Source organism: Engystomops pustulosus, chromosome 2 (genome assembly GCF_040894005.1).
Source record: "Engystomops pustulosus chromosome 2, aEngPut4.maternal, whole genome shotgun sequence".
Classification (NCBI taxonomy): domain Eukaryota; kingdom Metazoa; phylum Chordata; class Amphibia; order Anura; family Leptodactylidae; genus Engystomops; species Engystomops pustulosus.
In genome coordinates this window covers 151,883,545-151,903,051 of record NC_092412.1, presented here as the reverse complement: position 1 = coordinate 151,903,051, position 19,507 = coordinate 151,883,545, and the positions used below count along the sequence as shown (strand labels likewise).

General features: G+C 40.3%; 1 protein-coding gene and 1 non-coding gene across 3 annotated transcripts; both read right to left on the bottom strand.

The window, feature by feature from the left end:
* Positions 1-349: 349 nt before the first annotated feature.
* On the bottom strand, positions 350-18,946 carry PPP1R8 (protein phosphatase 1 regulatory subunit 8). 2 transcript variants are annotated; one of them, XM_072136917.1, is made up of 7 exons: positions 18,793-18,946; positions 18,033-18,093; positions 13,848-14,001; positions 13,545-13,762; positions 12,889-13,033; positions 1,212-1,276; positions 350-1,122 (listed from the first exon to the last, which is right to left on the bottom strand). In XM_072136917.1, exons 1-7 carry the CDS (start codon positions 18,840-18,842, stop codon positions 781-783), a joined length of 1,035 nt encoding a protein of 344 aa, XP_071993018.1. In that variant the 5' UTR covers positions 18,843-18,946; the 3' UTR covers positions 350-780. The 2 variants fall into 2 exon arrangements, with proteins under 2 accessions (XP_071993018.1, XP_071993019.1); XM_072136918.1 differs by lacking the exon at positions 18,793-18,946 and adding an exon at positions 18,588-18,604.
* LOC140120097 (small Cajal body-specific RNA 1) lies at positions 17,353-17,504 on the bottom strand. Its single transcript, XR_011853528.1, has one exon. It is a non-coding gene; the product is annotated as a small Cajal body-specific RNA 1 (non-coding RNA).
* Positions 18,947-19,507: the final 561 nt, after the last annotated feature.

Below are 19,507 nucleotides of genomic sequence, written 5' to 3'. Positions count from 1 at the left end.
ACTAAACGCAGCTTTGAATAGGGGCATGGAGCCAGGGCTTGACTTTGACATGTGTGGTGCAGACAATGTGTTGTTTTTCTACAGCATATCATGGATATAAAGTAAAGAATAATTGTCTTTTTACCAGGATTGACAACTCCGGATGCCTTTGTGATGCTATGCTAAAGCAGCATGGGATTGATAAGAGACAGTAAAGATAGAGAAATATAACAGTCAATATAGTGTCTGACAGCAGACTGCACAACAGAAACTGTGCGATGCTTCACTAGTATGTCTGTAGTTTCATATTAACGTACAAGACATTAACATTTCTACAGAAATTGGAGAATAAATGAGAAACATAACAGGGTTAGACTGAAAGTATATCTAATTTTACAGATCATTAAAACCACTTAACATATACAAAACTATTAGCTGTACATTATCATGTAGGGGTGATAGTCTATTGTGTAGAAAGGAGAAGAGGTCTATCTGTCCAGCATCTATTTGCAGGGATTACTTTAGGAATCCAGGTTTCTGAAGAACAACTGTAGTCATGATTGGATGGAGTGCTCCTTAGCAGTGTAGAAAATACCCTGCATTCCTTAGTGCAGCAGATTCTTTACTGGGATATATGGAGCAGTTGCATAAACAGAAATTCATCAAAAAAAGGAATCAGGTCCTGGTTTTTTATTTAATAGCCTACTTCCATATTGCCCCACTTGATGCTTGTTTCTGAATGAGGTGTACAAGTCTTCCTTGCTGTATCCGCTGCCCCTTACATAACAGTCTGCAATAATCTTAAATAAGAGGAGTAGGCTTTTTCCCCGGCCATGCTTCCTTTGCATATTTCTTTTTCTTGGGCTCATTAACAGTATCTGCTGTGAAGCCGGATGAAGTAGGAGCAGCAATGATGGTGGTAGCTGTTGGTGTGGTTGGTGCAATATCCACTTCTGGTGCCAAATTAGGGAAGGGCATCCCACCCATCAGAGCTGTACCATGGCCACCTGCTGTCTGTGCTCCTGATTCCGCATGAGTGGGAGGAAGACCGCCATACAAGCCGCCAGAAAATGGGAAGTTCTGCACACGACGGCCCACAGAGTCTTCTAAGCTAAGAGAGCCAGTCATTTCAGTTTTCTTTTTCTGAGGCAATAAAAACAGATGTTGTTAGGATAAAGGAGATGTGAAAGTGGATAAGAAGACACTAAATGTGGTCAGGATATAGAACTTACCTTTACTGGAACTACTGCCGTCTGTACCATGTTCCTGAAACGTCCAACTGAGGGGTCTACATCCTCTGTTAGAGAAAAAAAAACAACAGCATTTGTAAAGCATAGCCTGTCTTTGATTTAAATACAGTCACCAGCCCCAAAACTGGCAGCAGACCGCCCACCCCACCCTCCCTAGGAAAGGGGCTGAAATATGCTTTCTGAAACCTGCCTGTTTAGCCAACAAATGAGCCGAGGAGTATCATTTTTAGAGGCTAGTCGATGAGCATTCTTTCCGGTGTCTATATCTTGGGTTATATGGTAACTTAAAACCATTGTTCTGTTAGCATATCAAAGACATGAATCAAATATTTCAAGTGTGTGTTTGGCAAGTTTTCAGATTTTTTTGGGGTCGGTTTTATTAAATTTGTTACTGAATTTACTTCAAATGTTGCAATAAAAAACTAAATTTGCCCGTTGCCGGATGGTTTTGTGCATTTTGCAGATGAATCTATTTAAGTTTTCAGTGACTGTGGGAGAAATAAAAACATCCTAATTCTCACTTGGGATATGCAACATTCATTAACATTAATTCAATTCACACAGGTTGCATTAACGCATCAGCACATATCATAGACGCATGATGAGGCACCATTACCACCCAAAATAATTGCCATGCGTAAAAGTATGCTTGGCAATTATTCCCTGTAGAGCGCAGGCTGAGTGACCCGCTCAGAAGGACACGTGATGCAGCGATTTGTGTCAGGTGCGTGCTGGAGAGACCTGGAGAGAGACCAGGGGAGACATATGGACAGTGGTGCTGCTTCTCCCCGCACTGTAGGCCAAGGCAAGTGTCTGTGTGATCCAAGCTGAGCTGGACCAGAGAGCAGTGCCAGCACTGCGGAAGCCGCTATAGTTGAGTGCGAGCCCACACTGAACTCAATGTATAGTGTATGTGCCACGTGTACAGAGTGTAGTGAGACTTCTGGAAGTGGGATGTTTGCCATTTGTCCCTTATATTGCACAGGCTGAGTATTCCGGGGCACGCTGCAATCCTACTAAGGAGATAAATATCAGTAGCAGGATTGTAGTGTATACCAGACCTCTCAGCAGGACACACGAGGCTGTGTCCCCAAGACCAATAACAAAGCTCCTTTCACACTGTAGATATTAAACAGTGTGTAAGGAGCTTTGTTATTGCCTGCCCCTCTACCATGAATTGCCCCCTGTGAACACAGATCGGTCTCCAGGTCAAGGTGCGCTGCTCCCCGGTAAGTGCACCCATCCCCTACACACAGGCATTGTTTCACCGCATCACCCTCAGACTGGTCTGGGGAGGGGGCTGCTTGGCGGTGCGAGTCACAGTTTGGTCCAGGGGAGCGGTGGTAGCATGAGCCACAGTTTGGCATGGGGGGCCCCCTTGTTTAGTGCATGATTTAATGTTACTTTTACTGCCACAATTTGCTAAGATCATCTTAACATTATATGTGAATTTAAGTTAGATATTTGTATTACTGAAAAATTCATACTCCTCCTCAACTAAAAATACTCCTCAAAAATAATAAGAGGAGTAATATTACCCTTCTGGAAAAATGTTAGTGCGACCTCTTAAGAATATTAGTATATTACATGGATAAAAACATATTTGTCTCATATAATGTAATTATATGAAATGAAAATAGGCGAAATTAAGTACTGCGAAAAAAAAAAAAGAAGGGACATCTCATTTGAGGATATAATTTGAGATTTCACATAACCTTTTAACCCCTTAAGGACGCGGGGTATTTCCGCTCATTTCTTGCTCTCCATCTTCAAAAATCCATAACTTTTTCATTTTTACGTGTACAGATCTGTGTGAGGGCTTATTATGTGTGTAACAAATTTTACTTTCCTGTGATGTTATTTATTATTCCCTGCCATCTAGTGGGAAGCCGGAAAAAATTTCCAAATGTGGAAAAATTGAAAAATAAAAACCGCACGTGCGTTACGTTCTTGTGGGCTCAGTTTTTACGACTTTCACTCTTCGCTTCAAATAACACCTCTATTTTATTCTTTGGTTCGGTACGATTGCGGAGATACCAAATTTATATAGGTTTTATGGCGTTTTAATACATTTTCAAAAATTAAACTAAATGTGTACATAAAAAGAAAAAACATTTTTTGCCATCTTCTGGCGCTAATAACTTTTACATACTTTGGCGCACGGAGCTGTGTGAAGTGTATATTTTTTTTTTTGCAAAATGTGCCGACGTTTTCATTGCTCCCATTTTGAGGACCGTGCGACATTTTGATACATTTTTTTTTACATTTTTTATGTCATGTAAAAAGGTGTAAAAGTCGCGTTTCGGGCATTTGGGCACCATCTCCCGTCTCGGAGGTCACCGCTGGCCGTAACCATTTTTATATTTTGATAGATCGGGCATTTTAGGACGCGGCGATACCTAATGTGTCTGTGATTTTTACTGTTTATTATGTTTTATATCAGTTCTAGGGAAAGGGGGGTGATTTGAACTTTTAATATTTTATTCATTTTCACATTTTTTTAAACTTTTTTTTTCACTATTTCGTAGACCCTCTAGGGTACATTAACCCTAGATGGTCAGATCTCTCCTACCATATACTGCAATACAACTGTATTGCAGTATATGGCATTTCAGCTCACTATACATTACAATGAGCCACATGCTCATTGTAATGAATAGGCAGAAGCCATGTAGCCTCGGGTCAAACGAAGACCGCCCCCCCCCCCCCCCCCCTGATGACGTGCGAGGAAGCGGCGATTGGAGGTAAGATGGCGGCGCCCATGCGCTGCCATGCTTACAGTGCCGCCGGCGACTTTGCAAGCACCGACCGCAGGTGATAGCGATGGATAGCGATATGCAGCAAAGCCCATCTCTGTACGAAGAAGGCTCAGCCTGTGAGCCTTCTTCATACACCCTTCAGCTCCGTTACGGATATATCTGCCACGGAGCGTGAAGGGGTTAAAGTGGCTCCTCCTGCCATCTGACCTTATCTGCTAAAAACCTGCCTTTCACCAGCAACTGTGTGAACACGACCATATCACTATTTGCACTTAGGAGTTAAAGAGTCTGGGGAATGTCCAAACTGGTATCAACAGCAAAAATTCCTTTTCTGTCTGCCTCAGGGACATTGCAGTTGTGACGTTTTACCGGCCCTACACCTCTGTAGATGGGATAATCCCCAGTGACACCTGCTGCTTAAGGCTAAATTCACACGAACATTTGCCCACATTATGCAGAAATTAGTGGCCTATGGGGGACATGTATACATCGGCCATAATATACGTTTTAATTTTTGTTTGCATGCGTTTTTAACCCCTTATCACCGACACTAGTTTTCAGCTCAATGACCAGACTCGATTTTTCAAATCTGACAAGTCTCACGATAATTGGTTAAAATCACCGGGATATGTTAAAGCGTTCCGAAGTTATGAGAATGTTTTCTCGTGACACATTGTACTTCATGTTAGTTATAAAATTTAAGTGATAAGTTTTGCATTTCGTTCTGAAAAAAAGTGAAAATTTGGCAAAAGTTTGTAAAAATTCTTCATTTTCCTAGTTTGAAATGTTCTGCTTTCCAGGCAAGATGTAAAACTACCCAAAAAGTTTGATAATTAACATTTACAGAATATCTGCTTTATGTTGGGATGATAATTTATGCTTCCGGTCATTTTTCTAGAATGTTATGAGGTGCAGAACTTTAGGTGTGATTTTTCTTATTTTCATGAAAATTGCCAAAACTCACATTTTGAGGGACAACTCAGCTTTCAAGTGACTTTGAGAGGCCTAAATAATAGTAAAACCCCATAAATTACCTCACTATAGAAACTTCACCCCTCAACGTATGTAAAACAACTTCTATTAAGTCTATTAACCCTTTAAGCGTTTCACATGGGTTAAAAAATATGGACTTGCGATTTAGAAACTATTGAATTTTTTTGGAAAATACATTCATTTAGGCCAAAATTGAAATTTTCTGAATAAATTAAATGATGAAACGCACTGCAACGCTTGATGCCCAATTCCTCCCGAGTGTACTGATACCCCATATGTGGTGGTAAACTGCTGTACGGGCGCACGGCCGAGTATAGAATGAATGGAGGCGCCATTCACAGCAGATTTGTATTGTCACATTGTACGACCTATAAAATGTTTATTTTTTTTGGTAATACAAACATATGAGGGCTTATTATGTACGGGAGGAGATACAATGTATAGATCATTTATTTTGGGAGTCTAAAGCTTATTCTTGAGATTTTATTAACTATTTCAAGGGGGACACAAACAAAATCATCAATTTTTATTTTGGATTGTTAGCATTTATTTTTTCCCCCGCTCACCGTAACGTAAAAATAATATTTTATCTTTATTCTCTGGTTCACTAGGATTGCGGTGATACATCATTTATGTAGTTTTTCTTATTTTTGCTTAATTTTCCTGAGCAAAACCAATATTGGAGAAAATTGCATTGTTTTTACTATTGACAACTTTTCAGGGCCATAACTTCTGTATTTTTCTGTTGTCAGATCTGGTTGAGGGCTTATTTTTTGCGAAAACAGTTGTTCTTTTCAGTCGTATCATATTAGGGAACGTAACTTTTTTTGATCACTTTTTAGAACATTTTTTGTGATGGTGTTTGATGAAAAATTGTATATTATGGGAAGTTTTCCGAGTTTTTTTTTACGTAGTTCACCGAGCGGGTTCAATATTGATTTAGATTTATTGTACAGATTAATACGGACGCGGTGATACCAAATATGTATGTTTTTGTGTTTTATTTACTGTATATGCATTTTATGTGTTACTGGGGAGATTATGGGACTTTTATTTTATTTAATTATATTATAAAAAGTTTTAATTTTTTTTTTTTTTTTTTACTTTTTTACATTTTCCACATTTTGGCTTGAATAAGCGATCATCCGATCACTTATTCAAGCCTCTACACTGCAATACACTTGTATTGCAGTGTATAGTGAAAGTAACTGAGCATGCTGCGCATGCTCAGTTACTTACAGCCGGGTCCTGCCAGGAAGGCAGGACCCGGCGAGAAGAGGAGCCGACAGCCTCGGGTCACTCGTCGGGACCCGGGGCAGCGGCAGGAGGGATCGGATCCCCCGGTAAGTGCACCGGGGGGGTCCGATCCACAGGGGACACACTTGCACGCCGCGGTCATGCTTGACCGCGGCGTGTAAGGGGTTAAACACCCGGGATCTGAGTTTTTCCGATCCCGGGTGTTAGTGCCGGGTCTGGGCTGTGATATCACAGCCCGACACCGGCACTAAACTGACCCGATGTCTCGAAATCTTCTTCTGACGCGGCGCCGTAGAAAGGCGTCGCGTCAGAAGAAGTACCCTTAATGACCGACGTAGAATCCCGATAGGGCGGTCATTAAGGGGTTAAACAGCTGAAGAGGAGATTTGCCAAATTATATTGTTGTTAACATTGCGTTAATAAACGCATGTGTTAACATTTTGTTGATGATGTAAATCAGCAAATCTCAACAGCTGTTTAACCCCTTGAAGGGGTATTCTCGTCTCGGCATTCACATTCAGTTTCATTAATCTGCCATATATAAACATTTCTTCAATTGGATGTTATTAAAAAAAAAATGTTCCTGTGTGAAGATAATTTCTCATAAATGTAACCATGTTATCCTTTAGAAACAAGATGGCTTCCTCGGATACGACCACGTCACACTCTGGCAGCGGTGGCCAGACTTGCACTATAGGCTCCTGCCGGACTACCAGGATTCAGCAATCATTACCACAGGACGGCTGTGTGACATGTAGTAACTCCCAGACATTTTATATACAATAACCTTTTGTTTATTTGTGCAATCTCTCCAGTAGAGGTGGCCGTATCCGAGGAAGCCATCTCGTTTCTAAGGGACCACATGACTACATTTAAGGAAAATTATCTTCACACAGGAACATTTTTTTTAATAACATCTAATTGAAGAAATGTTTATTAATGGCAGATTAATCAAACTGAATATTAATGCCCAGACAAGAATACCCCTTTAAGGACGCAGCCATTTTGTAGCTTAACCCCTTCCCGACATTTGACGTAATAGTACTGCATCGCGGGAGGTGCGTTCCCGCAAAATGCAGTACTATTACGTCATGCTTCTGGCACCGGCTCCTGAACGGAGCCGGCGCCAGAAGCTGCAGGTGTCAGCTATATATTATAGCCGACACCTGCCTCTAACACCCGCGATCGGAGATTTCTCCGATCGCGGGTGTTAACCCCTGACACGCCGCGGTCGCGCTGACCGCGGCGTGCAAGGGGCATTTCAGAAGAATCGGACCCCCCCGCGGCGCTTACCGGGGGGTCCGCTGCTCCGATTGCAGCCCCGGGACTGCCGGTGCCCGGGGCTGCGCGATCCTCCTGCCGGGAACCGGGTCCTGCCTTCTGACAGGACCCGGCTGTAACACACTGAGCATGCGCAGCATGCTCAGTGTGTTACATTACACAGTGTAATACATCTGTATTACACTGTGTAATGTGAAGAAGAGCTTGAACAAGTGATCAGTGGATCACTTGTTCAAGCTAACCTGTAAAAGTTAATAAAAATGTTAAAAACACTACATAAAATAATTTTTTAATAAAAATAATTAATTAAATAAAGTTAGAGTCCCCTAAACACAAATATTCCCTATACACATGCAATAAAGTGAAAAAACACAAAATCGCCAAAAAACCCCACATATTTGGTATCGCCGCGTCCGTAACAATCCGTACAATAACTCAGAAACATTATTGGACCCGCTCGGTGAACGCCGTAAAAAGAAAACCCGAAAAACACGCCAAAAATGTACATTTTTCATAAAATCTCTACACAAAAATGTTCTAAAAAGTGATCAAAAAAAGTTATGTGCGCAAAAATGGTACCACTGAAAAGAACAACTCAACACGTAAAAAATAAGCCCTAAACTAGCTCTGTCAACCAAAAAATATTAAAGTTACGTCTCCGAAAAGATGGCGATGCAAAAACAAATGAGATTTCCTCTATATTAGTTTTTATCCAGTAAAATTGTAAAAATAAATGAAAAACTATACAAATGAGGTATCACCGTAATCGTAGTGACCTATAGAATGAAGATAATATAATATTTTTAGTGTATGGTGTACGACCCCCAAAAAATACGAAAAGAAAGTAAACCAAAATTGACAATTTTCTTTTCACCCATACATTCAAGAGTTAATAAAATCTCATCAATAAGCTAATGACCCACTAAAATGAAGTATTTGTAAAGTGCATCTCATGTCGCAGAAAATAAGCCCTTATATGTCCAAATTGCCAAAAAAATAAAGATTGTATAGCCAATAAAAAGTGACAATGCATAATCTGCTCTGAATGGCGCAGCTCCCTTCGACGCCCTGGCGTGTGCCCATACAGCAGGTTACCACCACATATGGGGTATTGTTATACACGAAAGAGATTGGGTATCAAATTTTGTGGAGCGTTTTGGTATTTTATCCAATGATAATTTGTACATTTTTTGAAAAACATATTAATTTACCCAAAAAAATTTTACTTTCAAAATTGCATCCGATTTTGTTTTAACCCCTGTAAAACAATTAAAGGGTTAACAAACTTCATAAAAGTTGTTTCACATACGTTGAGGGGCGTAGTTTCTATAATGGGGTAATTTATGGGGTTTACTTTTATTTAGGTCTCTCAAAGTGATTTGAAACCTGAGCAGCTCCCTCAATAGCAGGATTTTGCGTTTTTTATGAAAATGTGAAAAATCGCACCTAACGTTCAAAGGCCCATAACATCCTACAAAAATAAGAGTATGCATAAAAAACCATGTCCACATAAATTAGACATTTAGTGAATGTTAGTTATTACGTTTTTTTGCGGTTATGACTATGTATGGAAAAAGTAGAACATTTTGAAGTTCAAAAATCTAAAATTTTTCCAAATTTTCACCAAATATCTGATTTTCTCATAAATAAATGCAAAACATACCACCAAAATTTTTCAAATAACCTGAAGTACGATGTGTCACGAGAAAACAATTTTAAGATCACTTGGATATGTTAAAGCGTTCCGAAGTTATAACCACTTATAGTGACACAGGGCAGATTTGAAAAAATGGGCCGTGTCAGGAAGGTGAAAAGTGGCTTCAGCGTTAAGGGGTTAAGGCTCAGCCCGATTTTTTGGATTCGGACTTGCTTCGCTTTATATGGTTATAACTTTTGAACACTGTTACTTATCAAAACGATTCTGAGACTGTTTTTTCCCCACATGTTGTACTTCATTTTAGTGGTAAATTTTGGCAGATAAGTTTTGCATTTATTTACAAAAAAAAGAAAATATGATAAATTTTTTGAAAAATTTGCCATTTTCGAAATTCTAAATCATTGCGTTTTCAGGCAGATAGATTTACCACCTAAATAAGTTGCTGAATAACATTTCCCATTTGTCTATTTTACATTTTCATAATTTCTGAAATGTTTGGATAATTTATTTTGATGTCACGCGGCTTACAAATAGAATATCGCTTTTCCGGATTTTCAGAATTGCCTATTTTGGGGATAAATACAGTTTTGAATGAAATTTTACATATTTAGCATCAAAACCCCCTATATAAGCAACCCATTTTCAAATCTGCACCCCTCAAACTATCAGAAACAGCGTTAACCCCTTGAGATCTTCATAGTAATTGAATCAAAATGGGGGTGAAATTTAGAATGGTCATATTGTTCCCTTATACGTTCATTTAGCACTAAAATTTACACATTTCCAAAATATAAAAAGAGAAAACCCACCATACAATTTGTTCTGCAATTTCTCCTGAGTACAAAGACCCCCCACATGTGGCCGTTACTTGTTTTATGGGGGCACAGCGAGGTGCAGAAGGGAAGGAGGGCGCTGCAGCTGCCAGGATTTTCGTTTCCTCATTGGCCCCTTTTGAAGGCTATAAAATTTTCGCTTTTTCGTTATTGGGGCCATGTGACGGCATTTTTTTTTTTTTTGCGGGATGAGATGCTTTTTCCATTGTTACCATTTTGGGGTTGGTATCACCTATTGTTGAAAATTGAGGAACTTTTTTTGAGGGCAGGAGTAGAAAAGCATCAATTCTGTACTGGATCTTTTACTTTTTTTTTTTTTTTTGGTGTTCACTGTATAGACTAATAATCATGTTATCTTTATTCTATGGTTTGATACGATTACGGGGATACCAGACATGAATATATTTTCTTACGTTTTACTAAATTTGTCAAACAAAACCCTAATGTGGGGAAAAATCTATCATTTATGTATTGCCGACTTCCAAGTGGCATAACATTGTTACTTTTTTGGCTACGGAGCTGGTTGATGGCTTGTTTTTTGCTGGACATGTTGTACTTTGCACCAGTATCATGTCGGAGTACATATGGTTTTTTGATCGCATTTTAAAGCATTTTTTGTGGGATTGAAAAGGTAAAAATCATAATTTTTGGAGGGTTTATAACAGTTTTTTTTTACGGCGTTTATCGTGGGGGTTCAATAATGATTTACTTTTATTCTACGGGTTGTTACGGGCGCGGTGATACTATATATGTGGGGTTTGTGTTATGATTTAGACTTTTTTTGAGTTATATGTCTCGTTATATGTTTTGGGAGTTTGGGGCATTTTTAGTGATTTATGACTATTTTTTTATTGAATAACTTTTTTTTTTTACTTTTTCCCTTTTATACCATGGGACATGAAGAAGCAATCAGAAGATTGCTTGTTCATGATAATATTCTGCAATACTGATGTATTGCAGAGTATTATCAGTGTCAGCCTATACACTTGCATAGGCTGGCACTGTGCCAGTAAGATGACGTCACAGACGCCATCTTACTGGCAATTCTTGCAAGTAACTCTGGGGTCCAGATCGGACCCCAGAGTTGCTATAGCAACGATCGGCGCCCCCCGAAAACGGTCCGGGGGGGGGGCCATCGTGGGGGAAAGACCCCCCAGATGCATGTTAGATGGCATTTAACGCGTTAAGCACCCGCGATCGGAGACAACTCCGATCGCGGGTGTTACACTGGGGTGCCGGCTATTAGTTACAGCCGGCACCCTGTGTTTCCCGATGCCGGTTCGGCTCTGATCCAGAGCCGAGCCGGCATAGGCGCCGTGGCGGATATATCCGCCACTGAGCGCTAAGTCACTGCGCTCCGTGGCGGATATATCCGCCACGGAGCGTGAAGGGGTTAAAAATGCATGCGTAAAAGCAAACAAACCGCAACCTGACTGCAGCCCCAGTGAGTAGATATCTGTCCTTGCTCATGTGATGTCACACAGGTGCACGGCTTGTTATTACATACAGCTCAGATTACTTTCTGATATAACGAGTCATGCACCTGTGTGACATTACATAATCACCGCATTTACTTGGAAGTATAAAATTTCAACAATTCACCAAGTTCATTTTCACCTTGATGACTGTAATGGAAAACCAAGATGGAGTAGAAGATGCAACATGGCTGCTCTTGAGATATAAGACAGTTCATGTAACCTTATTTCAACTGTGAATGAGCCCAAAACAACATATTTTGATCCTCATTATATTTGACATTTTTATTCTCATTAAGTTTTACATATTCTTATCCTTATTTGGCACAGGCATTACACATCTGCTGGGATGCACTCATCTCCTGGGATGCTTTCCAATGAAAACTGGCCACTTTCATGGGAAACTATACCATTAGGAGAATAATGAGAGAAAACATGTGCATACATATGTTTTTCCATATAGTTTGGTGACGCACAGACATGGGGTATAAAACTCCCGTACTATCACCTAGCGGTGGGATTTGAGAGAATTGAGAGCTAGCTATTGACTGATGCTATACTGCTTGGGTACTTGTGGGACGCCTCAAGACCTGATGATACCTGTCAATACCTGTCATTCTACTGCTTGGTGATAGTCCGTGAAGACCCCTACCTGCCGGAAGGTCATCAATGATGCTGGACAGAGTTGTAAGTTGATAAGCCCGTGAAGATTTTGTGTGCCGGAGCTCATCAATGAAAGTTGACAGTGTTGTGAGTATAATCTTTTGATATTTACCTCTTTATATACTTTTGTATTACAATAAACCTTTTAAATATTGTTGACTGTGTAATTTTTCTTATTCTATAACACGAAATCCAAAGAACCTGTCACTCTTTGTAATACAATGACCAAGACTTTTTTTTTTTTTTTTTTTAAACCGCCACATGTCACTTCCTCCAGTAATAACTTAAGAATGGTTTAACTTTCCCAGGTGGTTTTGAGATTTTCTCAACGATTTTCGGGCTCACCCGATAAGCTACGGAACACAGTCTATTACTGCTCATTTGTATACAGAGGCCTGAAGTGATGTGGCGTTTACACACACGCGCCTTCTACAGTAGTAGTTGTAGGCTGTAGCGGAAGTGCACAAAGTCAATGTGACATCACATCACTGCCTGCCTCTGCATACAGAGGCCATTAGTAACAAATGGTGAAATAGCTGAACAGTAGCGCCAAAAAAAGCAAGTACAAGTACTATTTTCATACTGCCCAGGTGGAATACATCAAAGGTTTTTTAAATCCAGACTACCCCTTTTACACCTCTCAAAAAGGGCGGTGAGGAGGAAGAAAATCAATGGCATCAGAGGCAACAGCTTGTGCAGTGCTGCCCTTTTAGGTCTACAGCTTGCTGTGTTATGGTTTACCTGGATTAATGATTTCATCATCTTCACTAAAGGTGACTCTGTAATTCCTCTTTTTTCGCCTAGATCTCTGGATGTCCAGGTTACCTTCTTCTATGGTTAGTGTCGATATTCTCTTGTTATGAGCCGTGTTGAACTCTGTAAGATTCTGATAAAGAAAATACACAGATCTAACATCTGGGGCATCAGAAAGGCGAGTACAGAGTTTATTATTTTTATGCGCTGAGCATACTGGGGGAAGGGGGCTGGCTTGCAGGCTATATAATGTGTAAATGTGTGGATGAAGCAGCGCTGTGTGTGTGTATATGTGTGGATGAATCAGTGCTGTGTGTGCTGTGCTTTAGTGCGACCAACAGGGATATTTTAATTGGTTTAAAATATATTTGTCCTTTTTTGGAAGCCTAAATCTGGGGTGCGTCCTATGGTAAGAAGCATCTTATACTCCGAAAAATACAGTATATAAGGTAATTGTTTAACAGACTACCTAAAAATCAGGTTCAAATGCTGCCTCCTCCCCTCGACACAAAGGAAATTGTATACAATAATTAGAAAAGGCGTGCTTAGCCAATCATTAGTTGCAGCAGTAAGCAGCCTTAGTTACAAATAAGGTGAGCAGGCATCTACAAGCAATTCCTGTGTGTTACATTGAAATTACTCACATCAAGTTCTGTCTCCTCTTCTGGAAGGCCTAAAAGACCTTTCAGCTCATCATCGTCCCCAGCTTTATCATCTCCTTTCAAAGCTGATGGAAGGGTTTGAGGTTTCTCTCTGAGAGTGTATTGTCGTGTTGAAGCACCAAATGAAACGGTGGAGTCAATGGGGATCTGTTGGGGTTTATGTGGTTCTAACCGGATATGGCCAAGGAAAGTCCCGTGGGCTGGAAAAAAAAATTATCAGTTAAAAGTCAATGAAGAGGAAATTTTTAAAATTTCATTTTATATTCTTATTTTGTATGGACTTACTGCTGTTAAGATCTATGAGAAAGACTCTCTTCAAATGCTTGTGGTAGACCAGGGCTGAATGGACTCTAGAGCATGACTGATGATCAATTGTGAAGTCACACATATCTGGGTTCCTTCCAAACAAATAGTATTTCTTCTCATCAATAATGAGTTTCTGTAGAAAATTGGGGAAATCATTAACATGTATTTAGAAAATAAGAGATTGAAGTTATATTCAAAAAGTAAAAACAACTTTATGTATGGGAATAGATGTCCAACAAAATAACAAAGTGTGTGTCCACATATCAGTACAGGCAGTCCCGGGTTACGTACAAGATAGGGTCCGGAGGTTTGTTCTTAAGTTGAATTTGTATGCAAGTCGAAACTGTATATTTTATAATTGTAGATCCAGAAAAAAAAATTTTTGGCCCCAGTTTGGAGTTTAAATATTTAAACTGCTAATATGGAAAAGCATTTTCAGGGTACCAACATATGATGCTTACTGTATATATTTATTTTTTTCTATTTTTCCATGTGGAAAATACACTGCATTATTTAAGGACATAGTAGTGTAAGGCTGGTGCAAGACGTACCGCCTTGTCTGCATTTGAAAACGCAAACAAAGCCACACCCACCAGGGCGGGACGCAGCCCAATCGCATCGGCGTTTCTATGACAACACCTGCGATCGGGAACGAGCCGCCGGTGTTTTTCATTAAATTAACACAAAACACCGGCGGCTCATTCCCGAACGCAGGCGTTTCCATAGAAATGCCGATGCAATCGGGCCGCGGCCCGCCCCGGTGGGTCCAGCTTTGTCTGCAGATGCGTTTTTTTCAAACGCAGACAAACCAGTACGTGTGGCACCAGACTAAGGAGTTTAATTTAATCTCACATATACACTTCAGGTGGGGGCTGCAGCACAGGCAAGTCATGTGTTTTGTAATGCAAATTCTTAGAGAAAGCAGAAAGCTGTAATGGGCTTCTGTAACATGTCTTTTGTGAAAAATGTTATGTCTATGGTGTCAGGTTCACTTTAAGGATGTATTCACATGTATTCGCATGCATTTTCAAACATCAGAATAGCTGAGAAAAGGAGATTTGCCTGATTACATAGCTGTTAACATTGTGTTTACAAAATGCAGGTGTAAACATTGTATGTTACATGTGCTAACATTGTTTTAACACATGATATTAACAGCGATAACATGTTAACACATGTGTTTGTTAACCCAATGGCAACACATGCGTTGACGTTAATGTGTTTGTTAAATCTCCTTTTCTCAGCTGTTCGAATACATTTGAAAACGCATGCACTACTGCCCCATGTGAACTAAAGGTGCCTAAAATATGTCCACCTGCACCAACTTCAAAAGATACTGGTAGGTTGATTAGATTTTGAGCCCCATTGGGACAGTGACCAATTTGGCAAACTATGTGCAGCTCTGCGGAATCTGTGTGTGCGCTATATAAAGGAATAAAAATCTCCAAAAGACCACCTCTCTGAGAGGATACCATCCCCAAAAGCCTTTTTTTTTTAATTCAATCACTGATTTTTTTATTTTATTTTTGCCATTATACTCTATGGAAGCTGTCTCCCATCTGCAGACCACCAGTGCAAAGAGCTGCTCACTATATATATATATACTGTGCTGTGTGTGCAGGATCTGATTCATTCATTAGAACTGATGGGGAGCCTGGGCTCTGGATTTATTTGGGGAGCCTGGGCTCTGGCTTTATTTGTGCATTCACACTTTCATACAAACACATTTCTACTATATATTTAAACTTTCAAACACAAACAACCCTGCTACATCCCATCCTTGGTATGTAATTGAATGAGCTGAAGCATGTGATCAGTCACATCATGGCAGGTCCTGCATCTGCTGAGAGGTTTTACTGACCCCGAGAGTGCATTTGCTAGTAACTCCACCCAGCCTCATCTTCTCTGCTCCGTCTAACTACGGAATCACATGGCAACCAATATATTCATAGACAGCCAGAGAGATAATGTAACTGCTACCCATCCTGCCTGTTAGCTAACAAACCTAACAAAAGCTAATGATTGTAAATTAGAGAATTGCTTATTTTGGCTTAGTGCAAGTTTTTATACTTTACAGTTGCTCTTCAATTGGATAACATTACAAACATACTGTCCTGAGTGCTCTGACTTCAGAGCCCTGAAATGATGTCACAACCAACAAGTGCTGCCCACTTCAGTAATAGCTGAATATGATTTTATAAGAAGGAATGGTACATATACCAGGCTATTTCTCAGGATAGGAAGAAGCCAGCAGAATGATACTGTTAGCATTGGAATTATTGGCAGAGGCTCTCTCCAGATGTGCTAAAACTATTTATTTGTCAATAACTTAACAGTTAATCTCTAATATTTACAGGACTTGGCTCTTAATTTTTTTTTTATTTTTCAGTTTACATAGATGTATGAGGGTTTGTTATTTGGGAAACAAATTGTACTTTTTAGTGGCGCCAATTAATATTCCATGCAATGTATGTACTAGGAAGCTGTAAAAAAAATTGTGAGCTCTGATTTTATGGCTTTGACTGTGCTCCCAATGACACCTCACCTTTATTCCTTGGGTTGGAACAATCAGAGAGTTAAAGTTTATTTAGATTTCATAATGTTTTAGTAGATAAATTTTTTTTTAATCTTTTGTACAAAATAAAACTTTGTTGACATGCCATATTCTGGCACCAGTATGATGATGAGCTGTCATCATATTTTTGGATGCAGTGCATTTTACTTGTTTATTTTGATTTGTGTTCTAAGGTAAAGGTGTGATTTTAGTCTTTACCTTTATTCTCACCTATAATATATGAAATATTTAATTATATCAATTAAGGAAAAATAATTGCTCAAAATACATGAAGGTTAAAAGGAGTAGAGGATTAGGGCTGTACAATGGTAAACGAAAAAGTTACAACCAAGTATAACAGTTTTGAGTATTATGGTAAAGATTTCTTAAAACAAACCTGAACAACGAATGTAATTTTTAGCTGGTGTCAGGTTCCAAAAGCCTTTGGTATGCTTATTTTAATAAGTCAGCATTCTGAGTGATTTTAGTACTATATACAAGTTTAATTCACATAACCTGTTTCCCTACCAACAGAAAGTGGTAAGGGGCAGCTGCAGCAGCCTGTGTGTGCGCCTTTGTCTCCTTATAAATTCCTCATCTACTCCACATCATCCCCCTCCCCATCCAGATCAATGCACATGACAGGAAGCGGGGAGCCCATCTCCTTGGACTCACCACATGCTGGTGGTAGGGAGCCAGATAATGTCAAATAAACTATTATAAACTACTGAATTGACTCAGAATGCTGACAAAGGCATTTTAAAAGCAGCATTGCATATGCTATTGGAACCTGTTACCAGCTACAAAGCACATTTCGGGTGACAGGTTCCCTTTAAAGCATGAACAGCTCCATAATGTATCTGCAAAAACAAAACCTACATTTACATACATAAACATATAGGAATACGAATATAAACCATATCCAATAATAGATGTACAATAAGTTATAACCCAGAATGTCACTCCACACACTGAGCTTAAATTCTTACGGCAGTTATTATTGCACTTCTTGGACCTAGATACCACAGGTACACCCCAGAGATTAACCAGGGCACAGGTATCTAGGTTAGTATCAAGTGCGCTGCAAAAGCCATTTCTTATTTCCAGCAAGAAAAAAAAGCCATTTCTCAGCTATCATATGTACAATTCAGTGTAATTGTTTCATTTCACGTATCAAAATGTAGATTTCAAGGTATATGTTCAGGAACTGGTGGCCCTCATCAAGCATAAGAGTTTGACATGTGAAAGGAATGATTTCTGCAGTAGATCACTGCGCTAAAGTAGCAGCGTATACCATGGCAGCAGAAGGGAGGTGCCGCCACAACAGACAGCAGATCGCTGGCCGTACAGCCTGAAAACACCAAGATTGCTACAGAAATGTAGAAGTCAAATACATGGCTAAGTTCCCACCCTCGTTCAGCAGGATTCATTACACATTCTGTTATCCATAGCAGCAGACTTTTTATTTTGTAGCTGTTAATAACGGATGTGTAACAGAAGGTCCATTAAAACGAGAACAGGAGGTGAACAGAAAACTTTCCTTTCACCTACTGTTTCTAGTTTCTGTCACACTTTCCGTTTTAGACATCCACATTCTACCATGTACTCACCTCTATGAGTTTATCTCCTTTAACCACATCTAGATGAAGTCCTGGAGGCGGCTTGCCTGCCCTAAAGAGAGGAAACATACTACATTAAATGGATTATTTACATTTAATCACAGCAGCACTCATGTACTATCAGCCCTATCATGTACTATCAGCCCTGTGATGAGAGCCATGATGCCAACGATTTGGAGAATTTCTGCAACATTCCCTGCATGGCTGTGGAGAAGACACCATATCCACTAACTGACTGCAGAGATCATACACCATATGTATGTATAAATGAACTGTGATGAATGACGAAGCTGATCGGGTACATAAAAATTAAATCTTTCTTTAAAGGGGTGTATCAGGTCCACAAGCCTTTGACATCCATTCATCACATGACAAGTTTGCAGCTCAGTCCTAATCAAGTGAGTGAGCCCAAGTTGCAATACCAAGAACAGCCACTGTACAATGCATGACGCTATGCTTTATGCTATGAGTGATGTGCTTGTCTGAATGCTGTCAGCCCTTCACACTGTAGATGCTAGAATTTTCTAGCTGTTTACAAATTCCTACCCATAGCCTCATGCACTGCACATGTCCCCATGTTACAGGATAGCCCAGCCTGGCTGTACTGCAGCCTGCACACAACATGGCTCCAGACCACACCTCCCCCGGCTCTCATTCCTGCCGCCTCATTACTAGCCCTCTGCGCCTGTATTTGGCATTACTACAAGGTGCACGGCTAGCAGCAACCAATCTTCCCACAGCCCTTTCTCACCAGCTCGGACAGTCAAATAGAGGTTTGGTAGAGTTCGGATTCGCCGCCATCTTTGCTCCCGCTCCTCCTCCTGTAACATTCTAGTTAATACAAACAGTACATCCGCTGTTGCTTCTGCGCATGCGTGCCAGGGGATAACATGACTGTCAGCCAAGCACAGGTCGCCAGCTAGCAGGAAGCACTTCCGGGGTCGTTAGAGGCTTAGCTTACTGTGTCAGTTGTGATGGGCGCCGCTTTCGTAGTATGTGGGCTCTGCAACCGAACATCAGTCCCATTCTACTGAATGATATGTTCGCGGTGGTAAAGCTCAGGATCAGCATGGCCGATGGTCTCATCAACACATTACAACTAAAGCTAGCAGCTCAAGGTTACTTTTTTGCTATAGGGCGTTTGCCCAGTGTAACCCTGCTTCTGGCCCCGGTGTCACGGGGGTCTAAAATGTGGTTAGCCGTGTGGGCAGTGTAGTGCCCCAGAGGGCATATTAATGCGATGCAGTGGTGTGTGTATATAGAATGCAATTTTTTAGAACAAATGTAATGTTTACCCCTAGTGGCTGGTTACTATTACTACAGTCGGGAGGGAGGGGTACCACATCCCTATTGGCTCAGTTCAGAAAGTAGGAAGAGTTTTTCCCATCACTAGGACCATCTGTTACATATAGTGGCAGTGCAGGCCTGTGTTGAGTTTGGAGTATTTTAGAGAGTGGCAAGGTTAT

Coding starts and splice junctions, on each gene's coding strand:
- PPP1R8 (XM_072136917.1), bottom strand. CDS start 18,842: ATGGCGGCGAATCCGAACTCTACCAAACCTCTATTTGACTGTCCGAGC. Junction 13,763..13,847: donor TCTCATAGATCTTAACAGCA/GTAAGTCCATAC, acceptor TTTTTTTTCCAG/CCCACGGGACTTTCCTTGGC. Junction 1,123..1,211: donor CGGCAGTAGTTCCAGTAAAG/GTAAGTTCTATA, acceptor TTATTGCCTCAG/AAAAAGAAAACTGAAATGAC.